The sequence below is a fragment of the Haliaeetus leucocephalus genome, unplaced genomic scaffold (genome assembly GCF_000737465.1).
Source record: "Haliaeetus leucocephalus isolate CR32 unplaced genomic scaffold, Haliaeetus_leucocephalus-4.0 Scaffold173, whole genome shotgun sequence".
Taxonomy (NCBI): domain Eukaryota; kingdom Metazoa; phylum Chordata; class Aves; order Accipitriformes; family Accipitridae; genus Haliaeetus; species Haliaeetus leucocephalus.
The window spans coordinates 625,201-644,630 of record NW_010972609.1 but is presented as its reverse complement, the minus strand read 5'-3'; the positions used below and the strand labels follow the sequence as shown (position 1 = coordinate 644,630).

Here is a 19,430-nt window from a genome sequence, read left to right as displayed (position 1 = left end):
CAGTTCTGTAGAAAACTGCTCAATATCAGCATTAGCTTCAGTGAAACAGTGTATTAATTACTTCATGGCTAAGAAAGCTTATTTGCTAACATCCGAGATGGAAAAAGACTGCTGTTAAAAAAAAAAAAAAAATATCTGTAAGAAAAGTGGACTGATGCCCACTTGAGTTAAGGTATTCCCTAAAATACAGGTGGACAGCCACAGAAGTACTCCCAGCTGTTACTGTACTTACAAAAGTGTGAGAACTGAGACTCTGGTGATATAAAGGTGATATAAAGACTTCAAGAACAGGTAAGACAGGAAGGTGTGTAGGTCTCCTTGTTAAATTTTTATCATCATCACAATCAAACAAAAACACAAATTGCTTTTTTTTTTTTTTTTTAATTTAAAAACCATATGGCTGCATCAAGACTGCTCAGCTTGCTAGGTAGTCTTGGTAGCAATGAGCTGGGAGTGCAAATGCCTCGTAATCCCTTATTGTAGGATGAGATATGGAATACCACATTGAGGAGAAAGGGAGGCAAAGGCTGGCCATTAGAAAGGACGCTCTGTGCAAACTGAAAGGGGAAAGATACCCACGGATTGTGTAAAGGCTAAAGATGGTGAGTGATCATTCTAGTCCATTGCCAAAAAGACAGCAGATACCTGAAAAATGTGGCAACAGAGAGACCAGGAATGGATTTCAAAGAACTCCCTTTTGTACAAATACACTGTTTGTTGTCTGTACCTACTGACATCTTTGCTGTGATTTTTTAATGATACACCACACTTTTGGTCCTTTGCTCCAGGGAAAGCAAGCCTGCATTAAAATGACAATAAAAAAAAGCCATAATCCTGGTGATTTATAGTCTCAAACTGAGACGTGTAAATGATCCACTCTCCTCAGAATATTAAAGGTGTTTGCCATTCAAACTGAGATCTGATTTTTGCAGAGGGCGTCTCACATTAATTGAAGGTCAGATCAATATCATTATTTGTAGGCTGTTTGGAATACATGCCAGGAGACATTTCCATATTAAAATTCAACAAGACATTACACCAACACACTCATTCTTGCCTGAGGTTAACCTTAAACAGGAAAGAATTATTTCAACCCATTAATCTCATTCTCCTCCATATTAGCTTGTCATGTTGTTGGGCATGGCTTCCGCCTTTGCAAATTTAATTCATGTCAAAGCTTGCAATTTTCATTGCTTGCTGTTGCTGCATTACGATTCTTGTCTTCTTTCTCTCAGGACTGCACTTTTCTGAAATCCCCAGTTAAAAAGCGATACGTAATTTGGGTGGTTTTCACCACACGCTTTGCAAACTGGTCCCCACCCACGATGCGACGAAGACTCGGTCATGCCGTCGCACTTACTACAGTCAATGACTCAGCACCTCTCCCCAAATTCTCTTGCTGTAAATTTGCAACAGAAATCAAGATCTGTACCTAAAACTGATGCAAGCAAAACAGAGGAAGAGTTACAGCAATTGCCAGTCGATGAATTGGGACCCAAACCTTGCCCTCACCTTGACGTTCATTGCAGTCAGACATGTGTCCCTTAGCAATCAAGTGTCCGGTGAGCAAACAAGCTTGCCTGAGCTGGAAGACAGCCTGGATGACCTCAGTGGTCTTTTATATTTCTATTAACAAGAAAAGTGCACTGGGAATGGAATCAGAAACATTGAACACTGTCCACTACGACCCTTCAAATGCGCCAAATGTATTTTCCACTTCTCTCGTTGCACATGAATGCACAATTGGGAACAGGAGCAGGTCCCTGCCCTTTACCTTATGCACCCCACCGGCCGGCTTTGGCCAGCAGCAAAAGGCACACTTTTGATGCACAACAGTTTACTTCTTCATAACTAAAAAAACTGGTATAGAACAGTCATTACCATTAGCATTTCCATTGCAAGATGCTATTTCCAAGACAGCCACCAACTCTGACCAATGCAACGTGCTTCCTTTGCATCGTATCAGTTTGTGTGTAGTGAGGATACAACATGCTGCTGGCCATTACGGAGCAAGCTGTTGAATTTCCTTTCACCTTGACAGTTTATAACAGTAGCTTTTACTTTCTGCTCTGAATACACAAATATTTTAATGATTTAAGGTAACTTCTAGTTAGATGATCTTGATACACTCACTGTCAAGTAAAATAGTGATGCAAATTCACTTGGTATTAGTCTACCTGCTCTTCCGAAAAATGTGATTGAATCACCGTCATGGACCAAATAAAGCAGATCGCACACAGCCATGCAAAGACTTATTTGTAGCCTTTGATTTGCTGTCTTACATTTCTGAGAAGATAAGCATTCTGCCTTTGGAGTGTCTCATCCACAAGCTGATGTTATTTACAGAAACAATAAAATCTATTAAAAGTACACATAGCTCTTACCTAAAAGTCTCATTGCAGAAGACGATCTTTCTTCTTTATCAAGTGGACTATTTCTGGACTACTTCTGCCCATGGGGTCTACTTGATATGATATGGTAAAGCTGTGATTTATCATGAACCTCAACATACATTAGTTTGGTGGGGAGGTGTCTTCTGAGTCCTAACTTCTAAAGCTGAGAGAAATTTGGTCTGTTTGTTTTTTAAAGAAGATATTTATAGCCTGTATGGCTGTAGGGAAGAAAACCTGAGTGAATATTAAGCAAGTAAAACCTACTAAATTAGAAAAACTGAAACGCAAAGCCATTCTCCAGAACGAGATGACTTCTGAATGGTTGGCCCTGGTGGTATTACACAGATACTACCCGTAGAAGCTCTTCAAATTTAGGATACTTATCGTTAGCCATAGTGGTTTTCCACGTAAGATTATAAAGTAAGGCATGCACGGGTATGATTGAGTATAAACATTAACACCTCCATGGGTTTAAAGATAATCTTTAAGTGAAACGGTAACCAAGGAGTAGTTGGGAACACCAGGTGAGTGTTTGGAGAGAACTGTGAACTATTTTCTTGGCTATGGGTATTCCCTACTCTCGGTTCCAACCGTTATACTGCTCTGTACAACCACAGATAGAAAAGCAGGACTCGCACGGTGGCTAAGGCAATTTCCTCTCAGAGAAGCAGAGGTTTGCCAAATCACACAAACAGCTTAATAGTTTTACTTATTTTTATCTGTATTTGCTCTTAGCACATAATTAATGCTATTTTCAAAATGCATGTTAATTTTGAATAAGATTCCACATGCAGATTGTTAGGGGGGTATTCAGAGCATAATCATGCTCTTCCACGCTGAAAAAGAAGTCAGCTGCGGGATGAGGATTCATATTCTAACCATTGAGAGCTCACATCTCAGCCCCAGCTGTGCCAGGAGCTAGAGATGCCAACCAAGGACTGAAGAGAATTTTGTTGTGGACAACGACAGAAGGAGACCTGGGGAAGGGAGGGAAGAAAAAAAGCCCAAAGAACTCTTTCAGTTGTATGCAAATGCCATAAATGTGTACCTCCCTTGCCACTTACAAAAAAACCACGTTTTTAAACATTTTCTTTTTTTTCCTGATTAACAAGCTGTAAGTATATACTGAAAGGATATATATATGAAAAAAAAAAAAATCTAAAGATGATACTTCATTTTTAGTATTGAAACAAGGACAAGTAGGTTATTAGCAAACTGAATGGAGTTTTGCTTTGATACTACCGGGGACTGCAAATGTAACTCAGTTCCAGAGATCCAAGTACCTAGGTTTACACTCTTGAACATCACACCTACAAGAGGTCAAGATTAAAATGTAAGTTATGTTTCTCAGGCAGGCAACATGGCCAGTTAACAGTACTATTCCTAATACGTAAGGTGATTTATCATCAACTTAAGCAGCAAGCAATCATATAAAGCTGAGACCAAGATAATAAAGTAAAATTCATTCAGAGGCTGAGAAATTTGCAATGATTTACATTTGCTTGAAAAGACATGGATATTGGCAATTTGAACTGACTGCTGTTCAAAAATGGGAATGAAGGTAAGATCAATCTCTTTTACTTATTTGGCAGTGCTAGCTACAGCAGACCTTTGAAAAATCCTTCCCTTATAGGTCTTTCAGCTTTTACCATTAAGAGATCATTTGGATAAGGAAATGAGCTCACCCTGAGTTGGAACTTGCAGTAGTAAGAAGATTCTTTAAAACGTTGCCTAGATGCATTTTCAGAAGTCCGTAAATCCAACTCATATTTTTCCCCCATCTTTGGAAAGGGGGTATTGTGTTTACTGGCAAGAACTTGACAGGTTTGATTTAAATCATGAAGTGCACATCAAGGCTGACATCACATCAACTCAAAGTCTATGGCATCCAGAAACATATAGAACACACTTTCCTGGTATCTGAAACAGTAAAATCTTCATAGCTGACTCTAATCTTCATACAGAACATTACGAAAAATCTGTCATCCAGGAAGGTTGTTTTTTTTTTAAATAGAAACTGTGAAACAATTGTATTTTCATTTAAAAGTTGCTTAGCTAGAAAACTCAGAGGGAATGAAACCTTTTTCATAATAAAATTAAAATATAAATTAGTAATTATTATTCTATCTTTAACAGATAAACTAGTCACTATGAAATTAATGTAAGCCACAGCAGCCTTACATGGATAATTACACTTTTATTGATCCATTAAACCCAGAGCATTTCAATAACATATTCAAAAGGTTATTATTTACTCTGTAATCATTAGCTTAGCTTAGCATAGCACATATATAGCAAAAGTAAATGAAACATCAGTTAACTCCTTAGGAAGGGAGATGAAGAAATCAATAATACATCCAATAAATTAACCTGGTACATGTAAGTTCAGAAGTACTGTAGCTTGTTGAGGCTCCTTATTGATGGGGAGCGGTGGTCACAGGGAGACAAAGGTATCCTGCCAAACAATTGCAGTAACAAGGGAAGACATCCATACCAGCTCTACTGAAAGAATTGGTACCCATACGCGCATCAGTACCCACACAAATCTGCTGCATCCTCAGCAAAATAAACCCCCTTAGAAGAATCCTGTGTACCACTTAACCACATAAAATAAGTCTTCTCTGGTACCTAAATCTTGCATTATGTTTGAGTTTGAAAGAAGCACTTCTGTGCATACTTCAGACTTACCATCGATTAGCAGAGACCAACACAGAGCAGCGTTGCGTGTCACCTCCTGGAGAGCAGTGCAACACTTACAAATGCAGGGGGGAGGGAGGTCTATAAAAATGTATGGTGTAACTACTGTTATTAATCTTGGAAAACACCCATCACTGAAATGTTAGTCTCATTTTAGCATCAAAAATCAGAAATAATTTGCTAATTCGTATGACATCCATACAGTGTGGTTTTTTAACATGTGGAAGAAAGCCAAGCCACCCTCAGAAGTGAATGAGGGCAGGTGATGTGTAGAGAAACAGCACTATTTATCACTGACAGCATGTGATGGAAGTACTCAAAAGCACTTGCGATGTACAATAGAGGGGCCAGCTTCCTCATATTCGTCTTTACTGATCCACATTTGCTGAAAAGTGGACAGAGATGCCAGTATTGAACCCCCAATCCAGACAGAGTATTTGCGTTCTGGTGGTGCAATCATCTAGAAGAGAAGTGCAATCTGTTGTAAATAAAGTGACAAGCAGATAACACAGCAACCATCTCTTTGGATGAAACAACTAGGTGAAAGTCTTTCCACCATAGGAGCACAAGTCCAGTGAAGTAAAGCACCCAAGAGGTAGAAAAGCTGCCGTATCTTGTCTTCCACCTCAAGTCAATAGAGATGCTATAACGTTACTGTGAGCAAATATGGCAGCCCATGAGATGTCTGCAGATGGCCCGTAACACAGCTACCGAAAAATTATAGACATATATGCAAGAAAACTCAAATTTTAAAATATTTACAATCACATTAGGTTAATAAAGACCACTGGGACAACACTGCACAGAATGGTCTGAGCATTTTTTTTTTTAAAGGATAAAGGAAATCTTTTATAAAAAAACCCAAACAATAAACATTGAGATACACTGGCATTGTGTATCTAGCTAAGCGCTAGACATAGAGCTAGAAGACCTGCCGATTCCCCCCTTAGCCACTGAATTGTTAAAATACACTGGATGTACCCCTGCTTCTGATGCTCCTGTTTCCATTCCTGCCACTCCGTGTCATGCCCCTTCAGCATGCCGTCCGCTGCCTGATAAAAAGGGCTTTTCTGTTTCACTAGATGTCTTGAGGCCAAGCCGAAAGGCTCCTTTCAAACAGCTAACAAGCTGCAGGCTTTGCACGCTGCTTGGATTTTGGATTTATTCTTCTACCCTTTTCACTAACGACTTTCACTGACAGCGAAGCCTTGATGCCTGTATTATTCCCAGTATCTTCTCACGTTGTTCATGCCCCCTTTAGTATTTACAGCTCCACCTTCTCTAGGTTCATCCCTACCTCTCTTGCTGTTCTGTGGTACCTTTCAAGTGGCCCTTTTCTCCCTCATAGCCCTATTTCACCGCAAATCCCACAGGGCTCTCTTACTTAACTGTTGTTTCACATTTTCTCAAAATGACCTCATCAACTCCCATGGCTTCAGCACCATTTTTATTCCAGTACCTCTCAAATCCCTCTTTTAATTCTGCTTTGGCTGGTAGGAGGAAAAGAAGTATTAATTAAGCAGGCTCAAATGCAAGGCTTTCCTAACATCAGGACTTGGGATGCAAGACCTGGGCATTCTCTCATGAACATTTTTATTCGTTTATAAGATCTAACTTTCCAACAAGAGCTTCTTTTGTAAGTGCAGGTGTTCAAAAGTACCTTAATCTTCATAGTACTTGGAGCCAAAGCTGTAATCTCTTTCTGCATACGATCGCCAATCCCAGGATACATCGTGGTTCCTCCAGAGAGGACGTTATTAGCATAGAGATCCTTACGGATGTCGATATCGCATTTCATAATACTGTTGTAAGTGGTTTCATGGATACCTGCAGATTCCATCCCTGAGTGGAAAGAAATTTCAACATGTCATTTCCCTTTGTTCCCTTCTTTTTATTACTGTTAAAATGAAAGGAAGGCTCACTAGTCCAAGCTGTCTCCCTTAAAACTCCAGGAAAAAAAAAAAAAAAAGCTATGTGATGCTTAGGAGAGGAAGGAGACAGGCAGGACATACTCCCCATCTTCTTTGTCATCTCAGCACAATAATTATACAAGCAAAATACACTTGTGAGGAAGAAAGACCCCCATTATGATTTCATAACGTGTTTTTTATTTCCTCAAGTAAAACACCCCCCCCCCAAACATTATTTAAGGAAAAATCTTAAATGAGGCATTACTGCAATACTTTGCCATTTTTATAATCTTTTATGATGCTGTTAGCTAGAAGTAGAAGCCCCGTGTTATGTCAGTGAGCAATCTTGCTTTTGAGCTGTTGGTTTAATTTGAATGCCAATACAGTAAACTTAACTTATGGTACTATTTTTTGCTAAAGAAAAGGAACAGACCAGATACAGCACTGGGAATACAGTTTGAACTTTAAGTACTAGACTTTTTAACTAGCCTAACATGCACATTTTGACACAGATCTGTGATCCAGGAAATCCTGATTTCCATTGCTATATTTCTGATACCGACCATTGCTGAGCACCGACTCTGATCCCTGACACACTTCTAGCAGCCAAACCCCTCTATCTACTAAAGAGAATTTCTCCTGCTGATGTTCAAATACAGAACTTGGAGCTATATTAATGCTGGAATAGTTTCCTTTCTATATGCAAACGTAGCTAGCTTCACCATTTAGTTTAATGGGAATCGTGCCAAACTGCCTGCAGCTATTTTGCTCAGTCCTCAAGAGTGGAATTCAAGTGGAACGTAGGAAATCTGTGAGGGCAGTATGAGTTACCACATAAAGTGCCAGTCATCCACCGGATGGAATGAGAATTTTAACACTACAGATAAAACTACTGGAAAATAACATAGGGTTTGATTTTGTATGATTAAATTACAGATTAATATAATAAAATGATAAACAGAAGCAGCACCTAGATAAAAAGCCCCACATAAGCAGCACTGTGCAGTTATATATCAGCCAGTCAAGATAAAAAGCATGATCTTCTGACAGTACTTTAAAACATCACCTTAGAAACTCTACTGCATTTACAAGAGGTTGAAATCATCTTAGGATTCAGGTATTTCTAAACTGACAGGCGTCTTTTTGTCCAGCAGCTGTAGCAGCAGGGTTCATACCTTCTAAAGAGCTGATTAAGTCAGCAGAAGCTGCCTGTTTCTGAGGACATTTGAGAATAAATACCTCAGTTCCTACAGCTGAAGGTTGTCTATACTTTCTAAGAAATCCTTCTTTTCATTCTCTGTCAAGTCCCTAGGAAGAAAAGTCCTGTCCCACCTATGAAGGATGGCTGGAAGAGAGTTTCTGGGCATCGGAACCGTTCGTTTCCAATGGTGATGACCTGTCCATCAGGAAGCTCATAGCTCTTTTCAAGAGAGGAGGAGGAAGCAGCAGTTGCCATTTCGTTTTCAAAATCCAAAGCCACATAACAAAGCTTCTCCTTGATGTCTCTCACAATCTCCCGTTCCGCTGCAGACAGACAACAAGTTTTTATTTGACGTACAGTATGACAGCCAGGACACAGGCTTTCTCATGCACATTTCCCTGAGTTCACGATGGTCATGTGGGTCGGTGGATTCTGACCTTTCTGTTGTCTCAACAACATTACTTTCCCTTTGCATTACCAGATTCCCCTCATCAGCAAATAAAATATATATTGTGCTACAGAATACTGTAAAGATTCATGTTTACATGTGTAGGTCACAAAACCTTGAGGTTCATCCATTACCAGCTAGTAACTTTGTTCCTTCGTCTGGAAGAGGTACGATCAAACCCAATAACCAGTTATATTTGTCAGTGACTTAGGATTTCTTAGTGAGGTGGCATCCTCATCCTTGATGCTCAACATACATGCTGAAAGCCAAAGTCAGGAGAACCCCACTAGCTAACATGAACTGTTTTTCCCAGGCCAACCTAGCGATAGGGATTTTGATGCATCATCAGCAGGTACACGCTAAGACGACAACTAATTGAGCAAACGTATGCAAAGCGCATCCAAATCACAGCTCATTACCAGTGGTGACAAAAGAGTAGCCTCTCTCTGTAAGAATTTTCATGAGATAGTCAGTCAGGTCTCTGCCTGCCAGATCGAGTCTCATGATTGCATGAGGCAAGGCGTAGCCCTCATAGATAGGCACGTTGTGTGTGACACCGTCCCCAGAATCCAAAACTATTCCTGGAAAGTGAGAGAAAAGGAGAAGCTGGTTATTTCCCACTCATACGGCGTCTCCACATACTCCACATTCTCAAGTGGAACGTGCAGCAACAAATAAAAGATGCTCACATGGCAATTGCTTCTGCCATTTCTGTAACTAAAGAGCTGCTCACATGAGACGAAGTCGTTAGCACAAACTAAGCAGCAACTGCGTTTGGGGAAAAAAGACGTGTAACATTCAGCAATTTGATTGTATTGTTCTTGCTGAATGGATGCTGGCAATAATGATCTTATATGGATGCAAAGGCTTTCATTTCAGCTGACCCCTAGCACTTTACAGGCATGATATAATGTACAAACTGTAAATAAAAATCTGTCTATAAAATTAAATATTTGAATCTGCCATTAAAATAAACCACTCCATTAGGGAAAATATAACAGTGGTTTATCTGTGCACAGCCATGTTACTTATATTCTTGGATAGGAAATGAAGTACATGTTTTCCACTCAAAATGAATAAAGCATTTCTGATACCAAACATGCATACAAATAGTTGAATTTTAAACATAAACGAAGTATTTATGACTATCATAATTCTTGTAAGCTGGTGATCTTTTATACAAAATTTTATTGTGGCATCAGACTACAAAGACAGATGGTATTTTAATTTTTTCAAAGTATATGAAGACTCAAGGGTTGCTAAGAAGTAATTTATCGTCTCAATGCTTGATCAGACTCTAAATGGCAATAAGAAGAGACCACCATGCTAATTCTAATGATCGCTTAACAGCAGACATCACTAGGTGATTGAAATTCAACATCTAAATGAAATATTTTCATTTAGCTACTGAATTTTTTAATTTTTCTTTTCCTACTGGGAATGGAGCTTAACAATACAGGTAGGTCTGAAGTAAGAAGGAACTGTGGGTTTGGAGCAATCTCGTTAAGATACAGCCTTTTCTCTATGCTGGGCAATTAAGAGCAGTATAAAACTCTATCATCTTTCATCTGTTCATATAGTTGAGCTGTAGTCACTTGAGGTTTTGAAGCAGAAAGTCATAAATCTATAGCCATACCTGCCACGAAGTTGAAAACAGAGGCAGTTGCACAGCATGGTGGGAAGTATTAAGTCTCCCTATGGCTATCAGTTCTTCTTAATACACAGCTGGTGCATCATAATGACCGTCTATCTGTGCGTACGTGCATATACATCCATGAGAGAAGGACAGGTGGAAAATACAACTCCCAGAAAGACTCACCAGTCGTTCTTCCAGATGCATATAGAGACAGCACTGCCTGAATTGCTACGTACATGGCTGGTACATTGAATGTCTCAAACATAATCTGGAATGAAGAATTTGAAAACCTTTAGGATCTACACTTAAGAGTATCTGAAGAGACAGTAATTTTTTTTTTTTTTAATGAATACTGACAGTTACTACTCCTCAGTCCCCTCCTGAGCTGTGGTTCTTCTGTGAACAGCACGCTATGTTTTCTTTAGAATTTCATTTAATACAAAAACAAAACAAAAAAAATCACCGAAGTTAGTGGGTATCTTACCATTAACCTCAGACTAGGTCAGATTTTTACTGATAATATTAAATGAAGATGACACCTTGGGATAACTTTTTTACCTTGATGGCAGGACTGCAACAATGCAGCTATCTAAGGTTTATACATATATACACAAACGTATAAAAGATTTATAGAAGACACAGCTGGAAAAAGCCACAAAGAATAATCTGTCTATTCCCATCTCACAGAATATTCAGCCTCTCCTGACACAGCTTTGGTTCTGTCTCAGAAATTCCTCTGCTGCAGCATCCAAAGATTCTTCTGGCAAACAAATCTAGTGATACACTATATTTACTATTATTATCAAGGTTTTCTCAGTGTCTAGCTAAAACCTCACTTGGGTCTAGTTTAAACCCATTACACCTCATTCTGCTCCATCCCCCCCCAGCAAACACAACAATTTATCTTTTCTTTTTATAGTGACCTTAGCCATATTCTCTTGTCTCATCCCCCACCTCCTCTACTCTAACAAGCTCCAGCTCTCTCCATCTCCTCTGTCAGATACACTGCAATTTTATCCAAGCAGATGGAATAAGATTTGTTTCCAACTGGACTTCCACTGGAGCTCCATTAAGAAAACCCATTAAGGGTACACAGTGAACTAACGCACCCTGGACAACCCTACGCACTTCAACCTTTCCTAAATCAATGCCGCCTACTCTGGGCAGTGCTACCCCATCACTAGTGGTGACCACGTTTCATAGAATCGTAGAATCATTTAAGTTGGAAAAGACCCTTAAGATCATCAGGTCCAACCGTAAATCTAACACTGCCAAGTCCACCACTAAACCATGTCCCTAAGCGCCACATCTGCACATCTTTTAAATACCTCCAGGGATGGTGACTCAACCATTGCCATTTCTCCCCGTCAGAGCCAGACATCAGGGGGTTAAACTTAAACTTGGGATTTCATAAACTAATACCTTTGCCAATGAAGTCTACTTTTAATGAAAAGTATGCTTTCCATTAAAGAATACACAAATTACTGATATTTCATAGTTAATTAGTGTAATGAATGTAATGCAATCAGTAATAAACAATAAGCCTTTAAACAATCTTGAAAACAGGATTTATCATTACAGTATAATGACAGAGAAACAGTCCTAGACATGTCTACTGTATGAACCACACTCCTGGTTGTTACACAAACTAGGCTTTTCTTATGGTTTATTATCTCCCAGTTGTATTATCTCCCAGTAATGCATGCTGTCAAGCTCACTACTTAATCAGTTTATTTACACTGTTGCTAAATTGATGCATAATCTTCTTATTAAATATATGCCAAAAGTGGGCACAAAAAGAAGTGCAGAGCCACATCTAATTTTCCCAGGTGATTTTATACCTATATCTGTATTTAAATCACACTTACTTCTGGTTACATCACCAGCTAAATTTATAACATGGACTTTTGGCTGGAAGGCTGCTCTACAATACACAAACTGCAGAGGTCAACTTTTGGTTCTGATCTGCGTTTGCTAAATCAGACTGGCTATGTCATGGGCAAAAATGTTTAGCAAAGCATCATTTAAGTTTGAATGCTTCGGACAACCCACTTTCCCAAGCCAGCACAAAGACTCCAGCTTTTGAACACTTTTCCCCTGATCCCTGAAGAGGTGGTCCAGTTGGGAGCTCCACAAAGTCATCTGCATGATAGCCTTCAAACATCTTTGTTCAAATCTTACCCCCAAAATGCAATTCTGATACAATAACTAGCATTTTGTCCAATGCAAAAGTGTTGATAAAGTCTTCAGGGTAGAAAGCAGGCGCTGGTACGGCAGGAGCTGAGGAGTTGGGCCACTGAAAGTCGAGCACTCTTGGTGGCCAGCGGTAGGCACATGAAAGGCATCATCGATCCAAAACTCACACAGAAGTGTGATCCAGCTGGTACACGACCCCTGTTACAGTGCTTGCAAACTTCAGATTTAAATACATCAGTGTATTGATACATCCAAAAAATTACGTGAATCCTGGGTTGACATCATCTACACACCAAAACTCAGCATCAGAAGCCACCTTAGCCTCCAGCTTCCCACTTCCAGAACTGAGCACACACACAGTCTTGCCAACAAAGAAAATTACTTCAAGCTTTTAAGAGGCTAATTCCATCTATCTCACTGCCACACACAAGTATGAAACATTTTAGGGCCATCCAGAGAACTGGTACTCTGTGAGCAGCAGAAACTTTTGCTCTCTCACCACAGCTTAGCCAGCATGCTAACCCACACTAACCCTAAGGCATTATCTCCCAGATTAAGAAAGTCGAATACCAGGACTATTTATATTTTTAGCTGCTTCTGTGCAGAAATGATCCTCAGCACAACATTCAGATGATTACCTGAGTCATTTTTTCACGGTTGGCCTTCGGATTCAAGGGGGCCTCGGTCAGCAGGACGGGGTGTTCCTCCGGCGCAACCCGGAGTTCGTTGTAGAAAGAATGATGCCAAATCTAAAAATGAAAATTGCTTCAGAAAAGTGATCTGAAAATCATTTCTTCTGTCCACAGAACCACACAGAAAGCTTTTCAAATACAGTCCAAGTGATTTATTCTTTTTACACAGACATGTTAAAATAGGCAGAAGGCATGCAAGAGCAAATCTGCCAAATTCAACTCCAAATTAGAACCAAACCCATTGGGTTTCTACTGTACGTAACACCAGAATATAACCTACACAACAGAGTCCTTGCAGTTAGAATTCCGTAAGCAGAGAGTAGACCACCCTCTCTAAACAGGGGCACTGCTTAGTTCCCACCCGCAGCGCTCCGATACAGAAGCTGAGCCAAGAACTCGACTCTTAGACCTGGAAAGACTTCTCCACTTCAAGCTGCTTGGAGACCGATCCAGTTGCAAGTCATCGCCAAGATGCTCTTTAGAAATCTAATGATTTCCACAGAAGCGAAAGGCCCTTTATGCCACAGATATTTCATCCAGGAAATCCTGAATCGAATTCTCACTTACTATTGAGTAACTATATGTCTTAGTCACAGTCTGTAAAGTATTGTAGCATGTTTTTCATGTTGGAAGGTGCTACCTGTATCAAACGATGCTGGCTTTGATTGTCTGAGGACTATGGCTATGAGGAACTGAAGAGATTTTTTTTCAGCTCCAAGACAGATTGTTCAGTAACCCGACAAAATATTTATCTTCTCGTTTAAATCTTTCCTACCCTTATTTCTTTTTTTCCCTCTTTTTAGCTCAGCTTTGCCTGACCCAACAAGCTTATTTCTGAGCACAAAACATCAGGATAGTTTTATGGGTAAGTGTATTTGATTAACATCCTAGAAACCAGTATTATTATGCTCCAAAATTAACTTAAGTGGAAAAAAGATCTCTAAATTTGAAGCATCTACAAAATCAACAGCTGTCTAGAGCTGGAATTATTCATTAAGAAAATTATCAGCCCTAAAAAACAAACCTTAAATACTGTCTCAGTCCCCTAAAAAAAAAAAAAAAAATAAATCAGATGTTTCCAGAACTGGGGCTTGGGATGCTGGGCCATCTTTCATTTGAAGGTTTAGTACACAAATACAGAGACAAGTTGAATAAAACAGAAAGTAATCATCCAAAAGTTTAAAAAAATATATAAATCAGATATAAGAAGAAAAAGACTGCCATTTCAGATGGGAAAGATAAGGGAAGAGAAGGAAACCTCAGTGCTTAGATAATTTACAAAGTACTGGCAATTTCAGCAGTGAGGGACAAACCTGGACACATAAAGCAGGACCGTGGCTAAACCTCGGGCAGTTTGCAGGTTTTTTCTCAAAACCAGGCAGGATTAGGCACTGTACAGCCCATTAGATTTGATCTAATGATAGCCATAATGTTAATGAATAATGGAATTCTACAAGAAACAAAGATAGTTCAGTGCTGGATTTTATAGGTCGTGAGAATTAAACGTAAGCAGCAAGCACAATAGCAAAGAGAAATTACCGAGGAAGAATTATTCCAACACTTAATATTAAACATTTATGTAGTCACCAGAGCCAGAAAACGCTCCATCCCAACGCTTTCCCTCCCATACGTTGTCAGCTCAGTTGCTGTGAACAAATTAACAGTGATGTACAATGCCCTGTATTATTATCCAGCGGAAAACAGAGCAGTCCCCATTTGAATATTGTGAATTGAAGCACAGGAGAAGAAGAATGCTTCATTTCATCGCCTACACGTTCTCCTCCTGATTCACACGAGTGTCTGCGCGTCCTGCAGCATCCTCATTTTTTGGTGACCCCCCTCTTTTTGTAACGTGTGGATGGTTGGGCGCTGCACTATTATGCCTTTGTCCCATTTTTGGCATGATACCCTGTAATTCTGTTTCTTCTACACTGTGATGCTTTTAGTAGTATTAATTCCAAGCATTGGAAAGAAATTTGTCGTTCGGATCAAAATCATTCAACTGGTTTAAAAAAATCTTGTGGAGGAAAAATATGTATATATATACAAAAGATATTCCCTTAGCATCAAAACTTTAGGAATTGCATTTCAGGAATTCTCACAGCCAGAAGAGAGTGTGAGTGTGTGTGTGTGTGTCAGAGCTTCAGAGGAAGTTGAGATATGCATGTAATCATATGATTGCAACAGGGAAGCCCCTATATATAAAAAAAGAAAACAAACCCTACATTTTTTTTTCTTATTTGCAATAACACAAAAGTTAGCAAGTAAGTTTGGGCTAGGGTCCCACTTTCACAGGTAATTCCTTCATCCAGTTAAGTGACAAAGAGAAGAAAAGTTCAAACTACAAGAACTCATAGAGTATCTGACTGTTATTTGAATTACAGCACTGCCTGAAGCCTCTCCCACATTACAGCCTAAACCCAATTAATCTAGCCGTGAGTTTACACTACACACGCCACCTTTTTTACCTCCTCTAATTCCTTTTCCTACCTACATTTTTGATAGTCTGCTCTAGCATCCAGCATTTCCCAGAGGAAGAACACATACCAGTATGTGTTATACACAGGACAGTTTCCAGATGCAGGGACCAATCGCTGAGGGAAGAACATAAAATAGTCACCTCTAATTTTTTTTTTTTTTTTCCTACAGGAAATATAATTTCTTGCTGAATGCAGACAGCAGGAAAATTATCAGGAAGAACAACATAATGGGATGCATGAGGTAGACTTTCTACTCTGCAGAAACAAGCAAGGTGTCCTCCCAAAAAGCAGTGCAATAATGAAATGCAAATACTATGCTTCCATCTAGAGGAATAGGTGGGCAATTTATTTCCAAATAGGAACTGAGGAACTCCCATTGCTCCTATATCAATTTTGGTCTGTTCATCTGGAACAGTCGGTGTTTATCAACTTGTGTTCATGAATATAACACAATAATTGACTTTAGATATATGTATTACAGTTGTATACACTTCATCTCAGCAAACGTGAGTACAGACCACCACCGACCCCGTGTCTTCTTTTCAGTGGCATTTTTCCACAGGAAAACATTACTAGAAACATTTGCTTGTGGAGTTTCCTTCCCATACCATTCCACCTGGAGATGACAAGGGACTGAATTGCAATCTTGTCTTTAAAGAAGACGTACAATATTCCCCCGTAACAGACTCGGATGCTTCCTGAAGACACCAGGACATATGGGATATCAGAGATATTTAGCAGAGTGAGAGAGCCCTTAGGACTCCTCTTGCCTGTCCAGGTTCTCCCATGAGCACAGCCCGTCGCTTGTGCCTGGTCTGGGACATCCTTAAGGGGGCATTTCACAAAGAGGTCATCGCACTGATTGCATGCCAAGAAAGTCGGGCTTGACAGGGAATAAAGACACCTTCTTGCCATCCAGATGTAAAAAGCTAACTGGAATTGGCAACAGAAAAATATGCTTCAGGAAAAAAAAAAAAATCCCACTCTCAAAGAATTAGTATAGGGACAGGAAGCCCCAATCTGTCTTTTCCTCTTTAATTAACAGTGAGATGTCATATGCAATATGAGATGTGGGCATCACCCATCATGTTGTTCATGTAGGCAAGTACTCAGGAGGGAGAATCACCCCTCCACCTCAGTTTTAGTTCCCAACTTCAGTAATGTGTCTTTAATACTTCTCCAACTCACCTCTGATGAATCACGACCTGTATTTTTTTTTTTTCACTTTAACTACTTTCTATCATTGTCAAAGTTCTGCCTTGGTATGAACTTCAAGACTGAAAAGAGTATGTATAGAACATAAAATACTTTTGTAACATACTGCCAAATCTGATGAGTAATAAGCATTTACTTTTTCAAAGAATAGTCAGCCAAGACCTGATCAACTCCTGTACTAGCATATTGTACTATCCCTTTACCTATACTGCAATTACAAATTCTTCAAGGATTTTCCCTTTCATTTGCAAGAAGGTTAATGGCAAATCGTATGTCTTGAATAAGACGATGCCTCGACAAAATTACATTAAAAATAAACACCCACCTTTTCCATGTCATCCCAGTTAGTGATGATTCCATGCTCAATGGGATACTTCAGCGTCAGGATCCCTCTTTTACTTTGTGCTTCATCCCCTACATAGCTGTCTTTTTGACCCATTCCAACCATAACACCCTGCAAAGTATATTACTCTAATATTAGTGCAGTGTATCACACCCATTAGAGACAGAATCTCATTTTTAAGTTAAAGCTTCATGTGAAATACCGCTACTGCCGTTCCAGAATGTACCCACAAAACATGCAAGGAACTAAAATGTGAATTTATCTGTAACTACCTGCTCTGCACTAACTCCCTCTACAAACCCACCAGGAAGAACAAGGCAGCTTCAAAAAAGAAGGTATCTCACACTCAGTGCAACTAATGCCCACGCAGGAGCCCAGCCAAGGCAGGCATCCGCAAACTCATGGTTCTCCACAAGGGACGGGTCCTTTGTCATTACACAAAGCAATAAAGGGGAGGAATTATAGGCGAGAAAGATATAATCTCTTTGGGGGTCCCTAGATTTTATATATTCGGCTGCCCTTTGTGTCTAGGCAGTTCCACTACCATCTTTAAACTGACATTATTCCCCCTTGCTGGAAGTGAAATGGTTTTGAAATATATAGATTTGAAAAAAAACCCATTAATTTATATAAAACAGACAGATTTTCTAAAAGAAAACTCACTTATTAAATAATGGTTTTCCTAAGTTTATCATGTTTGCATTAGGAAACCTATCGTGATTGCCTCAAAGTAACAACATCCAAGGTACGATATTATTCATCAACTGGCATAAAAATATTTAATTTTTCTCATGGATACGTTTTAATTCCATGGATTCGATAATACAGCTGCTGAGCTTCCTAACTGTGCAAAATCACAAGCCAAAAGACAGTGAACAATTTGAGAGGTTAAAGAATGGATGTTTTCAACAACTGATATTCAACAATTCATAGAGGTGTTCAAAATGCATTCCTTCAAATGCTTAGTATTTTACGCCTGTCAAACCAGGCTTATTTAGCTCAGCAAAAGACCACATAGAACTTCAGGGAAGGGTTTTTACAGCCCAGAAAACTAAAATCTGACTCAGCTATGAATAAAATGAACAAAAATCTGCATCTTGTACTTATAAACGAACTGTTAGAAAACTAATTCAGCAGAAAGACCCTTTCCAAGGTCAAGAAAAGCCACATTCATCCTTTCCAGTCCTGTTTAAGTTGATAAAGTGATGTGCTAGAGACCTTTTTTGGAAGTTTATTGGGCCATACTATTGCTTAACGGAACAGTAAGAACTTATCACTATTATTCATTTGGTTTCTCATGCACCAAATGTTCTGCCTAGCTTTTTTCTTTGTATTAATACAGGAAGTATTAATTAATTCAGCAAGTTGGTTGTGTTTTTTTCCATTAAGACGCCTTCATACCATTAAAACACTCATGTTGTTTTATAGTCAACATTTTATGGCTGAAAAACACCTTTTCCAAAGGATCAGTAAGTTTACCTTATAGTATTAAAGACGTGCAGCTCCAACCTTCAGCTCTTAACAAGCTAAACTACAAAGGCCGATGGGAGTTTTGCCTGAATAAATCCGATGCTTTATCACTGCCATGTCTAAAGTCTCAAAAAACAAAAAACAAGAAAAAAAACCCAACCCAAAACAACCACCCAAACCAGACAACGCTTCCATTTTGGTACCAGCTGACCTGATGTCGAGGACGTCCGACGATGGATGGAAATACAGCTCTTGGAGCATCATCTCCTGCAAACCCAGCTTTGCAAAGCCCAGAACCGTTGTCACATACAAGGGCAGTGGTTTCATCGTCATCGCACATAGTGCCTCACAATTTTGGCTGCAAAACAGTAATTTGGAGGGGAGCAGATGGAAGAGAATAGGGCAGAAGCAACTCTCCATCATTTAGAGAGCAAACTACTGTAAAAAGAATAATTTTGGAAAAGAATAAACCTAAACAGCAAAGTCTATGCTAAAGCCCTGATCTTCTTGCAAAGCATGTTAAGTATCCACAAATTTCAGCTTGAATAGGTTTTACCGAAGCAAATTAATCAAGACATTCAGCCTTGGTTTCCAAAAGGGAAATCTGCTCTGCTGTAGCCTCAAGGAGTCCTGTGATGTTCTGTTAATAGACCTCAGGACCGTGGGGCAAGTTCAGCTAGAGGATACACATCCAGCTCTACTTGGACTTAAGCAAGCGTAACCCCACCTCTTCCAAGGCTGAACGATCT

General features: G+C 39.4%; 1 protein-coding gene across 2 annotated transcripts; it reads right to left on the bottom strand.

Annotated features, from left to right (window-relative positions):
• Positions 1–5,284: 5,284 nt before the first annotated feature.
• On the bottom strand, positions 5,285–19,051 carry LOC104829436 (actin, alpha skeletal muscle B-like). 2 transcript variants are annotated; one of them, XM_010563670.1, is made up of 8 exons: positions 18,893–19,051; positions 17,194–17,322; positions 13,120–13,230; positions 10,469–10,553; positions 9,069–9,230; positions 8,333–8,524; positions 6,751–6,932; positions 5,285–5,550 (listed from the first exon to the last, which is right to left on the bottom strand). In XM_010563670.1, the coding sequence occupies exons 1-8, from the start codon at positions 19,019–19,021 to the stop codon at positions 5,407–5,409; spliced, it is 1,134 nt and encodes a 377-aa protein (XP_010561972.1). In that variant the 5' UTR covers positions 19,022–19,051; the 3' UTR covers positions 5,285–5,406. The 2 variants fall into 2 exon arrangements, with proteins under 2 accessions (XP_010561972.1, XP_010561973.1); XM_010563671.1 differs by lacking the exon at positions 17,194–17,322 and having other exon boundaries at positions 5,407–5,550; positions 18,893–19,021.
• Positions 19,052–19,430: the final 379 nt, after the last annotated feature.

Bases quoted from the DNA above. Each gene is read 5' to 3' on its own strand.
- LOC104829436 (XM_010563670.1), bottom strand. From the start codon at position 19,021: ATGTGCGATGACGATGAAACCACTGCCCTTGTATGTGACAACGGTTCT. The intron at 17,323-18,892 runs GTCAGCTGGTAC...TATACTTTGCAG, and splicing joins TCGGACGTCCTCGACATCAG to GGTGTTATGGTTGGAATGGG. The intron at 13,231-17,193 runs GTGGGTGTTTAT...TTTCATTTTTAG, and splicing joins ACTGGGATGACATGGAAAAG to ATTTGGCATCATTCTTTCTA.